Raw genomic sequence first — 2,647 nt, 5'->3', positions numbered from 1 at the left:
TCCCTTCCCGTGGAACTCGGCCCTCTCGGTCACCCCCAGGGACACCATGAAGGAGCTCTGCACCTTGACCTTGATGTCGGACAGGGGGTTGAAGAGCGACGATTCCGTCATCAGCTCCTTGTCCAGMGGGTCCTGCAGGCAGATGGGGCCGCTGTAGGTGCGGCTGACGGTCAGCTCGGGCTGCAGGGACGAGTTCAGGAGCAGGGAGTTACCTGCGGGGACAGGGACAGGCACAGCGGGGTTGGCGGGGACACAGGGGACACGGCAAGGACCCTGTCCTGGATTTAACCTGGGATGGAGGGAAAACAACAGGAATCCTATTCTGAATTTAACCAGGGACACAGGGGACACAGCAAGGACCCTGTCCTGGATTTAACCAGAAATGGAGGGGAAACTGCAGGAGCCCCATCCTGAATTTAACCTGGGATAGAGGGGACAACGCATGAATCCTGTCCTGAATTTAACCAGAAATGGAGGGGACACAGCAAGGATCCCATCCCGAATTTAACCTGGGATGGAGGGGACAACACAGGAATCCTGTTCTGAATTTAACCAGGGATGGAGGGGAACTGCAAGAATCCCATCCTGAATTTAACCTGGAATAGAGGGGACACAGCAAGAACCCTGTCCTGAATTTAACCAGAAATGGAGAGGAAACTGCTGGAATCCTGCCCTGAATTTAACCAGAAACGGAGGGGACAACACAGGAATCCTGTTCTGAATGTCTCCAGGGATGGAGGGGACACCTCAAGAATCCCATCCCAAATCTCCTCGGGATAGAGGGCACATGGCAGGAATCTCATCCTGAATTTAACCAGGGATGGAGGGGACACCACAGGAATTCTGTTCCTGAATGTCCCCGGGGATGGAGGGGACACTCAGGAATCCCATCCTGAATTTAACCAGAAATGGAGGGGAGACTGCAGGAATCCCATCCCAAATCTCCCCAGGTATGGAGGGGATACCACTGGAATCCCATCCTGAATGTCCCCGGGGATGGAGCGGACATCACAGGAATCCCATCCTGAATTTAACCAGGGATGGAGAGCACACCTCAAGGATCCCATCCCGATCTCCCCTCTCCCTCTGGGGCTCTCAGCTCAGGATCACACCAGGCCACGTTCCAGAATGGATGAAGTGATGCAAAGATCTGACACTCTCCGTGTTTGCCACACTTCAGGCGGCTCCAGGAATCCAAGCAGGAGCCTCCCTTTGTTTTGGATTCAAGTTTGTGTCTTTGCCCTTTTTTCTCTCTGTTTTTTTTTCCCTTACATTGAACCCCACAGGTGAGAACATCTCCTGCAGACCTTTTACACAAACCCACAGCTTCACGCCTGAGAGAAACTGGGCTGAAAGGGACAAGAGTGATAGAGGGAAAACCACCACAGTTACTCATTTCAGCTCAGAAAACTCTCTGAAAAACAAGAAGGAGTGGCTGGATTTAGGGCCTGAATCCTGCAGCTGCTGGGTTTTTTGGTTGTTTGGTTTTTTTGGTTTTTTTTTTTTTTTTGGTTGTTTAGCTGTTTGTTCGGTATTTTCACAGCAGCCAGAACGAAAGGTTTTAAGCGTTAAGTCAAGCGAACAATTCCCCAGACTCAAAACAAGATTCAAACTGAACCACAGAGGACAAAGTTCCTGTTTGAGAGAGTTCATTGAGATTTACACAGCCCTAATTAAAGGTTTGGAGTTAGAAATGGATGAATGAACCTCCTCCAAACGGCCTTGCCTGCCAAACCCTTCTCCCGGTTTCTTGCAAGTCATGCAAGGAACGTCTCCAGGAAATAAAGAAAAAACAACACCACAAACCCCCCCAAACAAACCCTGCACCAGATTTCCCCTTTTCTGACGAGAGAACAGAGACACGGGGACGTTTTCACAGCCCACCCACGCTCCCTCCCACCCGCAATCAGGCAGGTCTGAGGTGGAACGGCAGCGCAGAATCAAAGCAACGTTCTGCTTTCATCGCCGCTTCTCTCCCTCCCCACCTTCCTGCCCAAAGGAAACAACATTCAAAAAACCCGAGTGCTGCTTTTAGTAACTGCTTTGTCCATGTTTTAGGGCATTGGTGCTTTTTCCCCGAGTTTTGGGGGTCTTTTTTAACCAACCACGTTTATTTCTCACAGACCTCAGTGTCTGTGTGTCACAGCAAGTGACAAAATACTTCCAGCTGAGGGTCTCAGATTATCGGGGAAAGAATATTCCCTGTTGTTGGGGTGAAGGAAAGGAATGTCCCCTTTATTGGAGGGAAGAGAAGGAATATTCCCTTTTATTGGAATGAAGGAAAGGAATATTCCCTTTTATCGGGGTGAAGGAAAGGAATATTCCCTTTTATTGTTTTGAAGGAAAGGAAGATTCCCTTTTGTTGGAAATAAGGAAAGGAATATTCCCTTTTATTGGTTTGAAGGAAAGGAATATTCCCTTTTGTTGGAAATAAGGAAAGGAATATTCCCTTTTATCGGGGTGAAGGAATGTTCCCTTTTATCGGGGTGAAGGCAAGGTCTGTAACCCAGAACAGGAGGGAAGCTCAGCTCTGCTGCCTGGGTTGGCTTTGCTTCAGTTTGAGCTTTGCCTAAGTGGGTGCAGAAGGTGGGGACAGCATTTCTAAAGCAGCTGGAGGGTGGCCAGGAGGGTTCTGTGATTTTGGGAC

General features: G+C 49.4%; 1 protein-coding gene across 1 annotated transcript in view; it reads right to left on the bottom strand.

Annotated features, from left to right (window-relative positions):
* UNC5D (unc-5 netrin receptor D) overlaps positions 1 to 2,647 on the bottom strand; it is a gene marked incomplete at its 5' end in the record, with an annotated part of 42,552 nt that overhangs the window by 13,452 nt on the left and 26,453 nt on the right. The window contains one exon of the mRNA XM_057386646.1: positions 1 to 278. Coding sequence (XP_057242629.1) covers positions 1 to 278 — 278 coding nt within the window. The remainder of the gene's footprint in view (positions 279 to 2,647) is intronic.

This window comes from Malurus melanocephalus, unplaced genomic scaffold (assembly GCF_030028575.1).
Source record: "Malurus melanocephalus ecotype Western Australia unplaced genomic scaffold, MMel_1.1 scaffold_1023, whole genome shotgun sequence".
Lineage (NCBI taxonomy): Eukaryota > Metazoa > Chordata > Aves > Passeriformes > Maluridae > Malurus > Malurus melanocephalus.
Note: the sequence above shows the minus strand (reverse complement) of the source record. Positions and strands in the feature narration are given on the sequence as shown.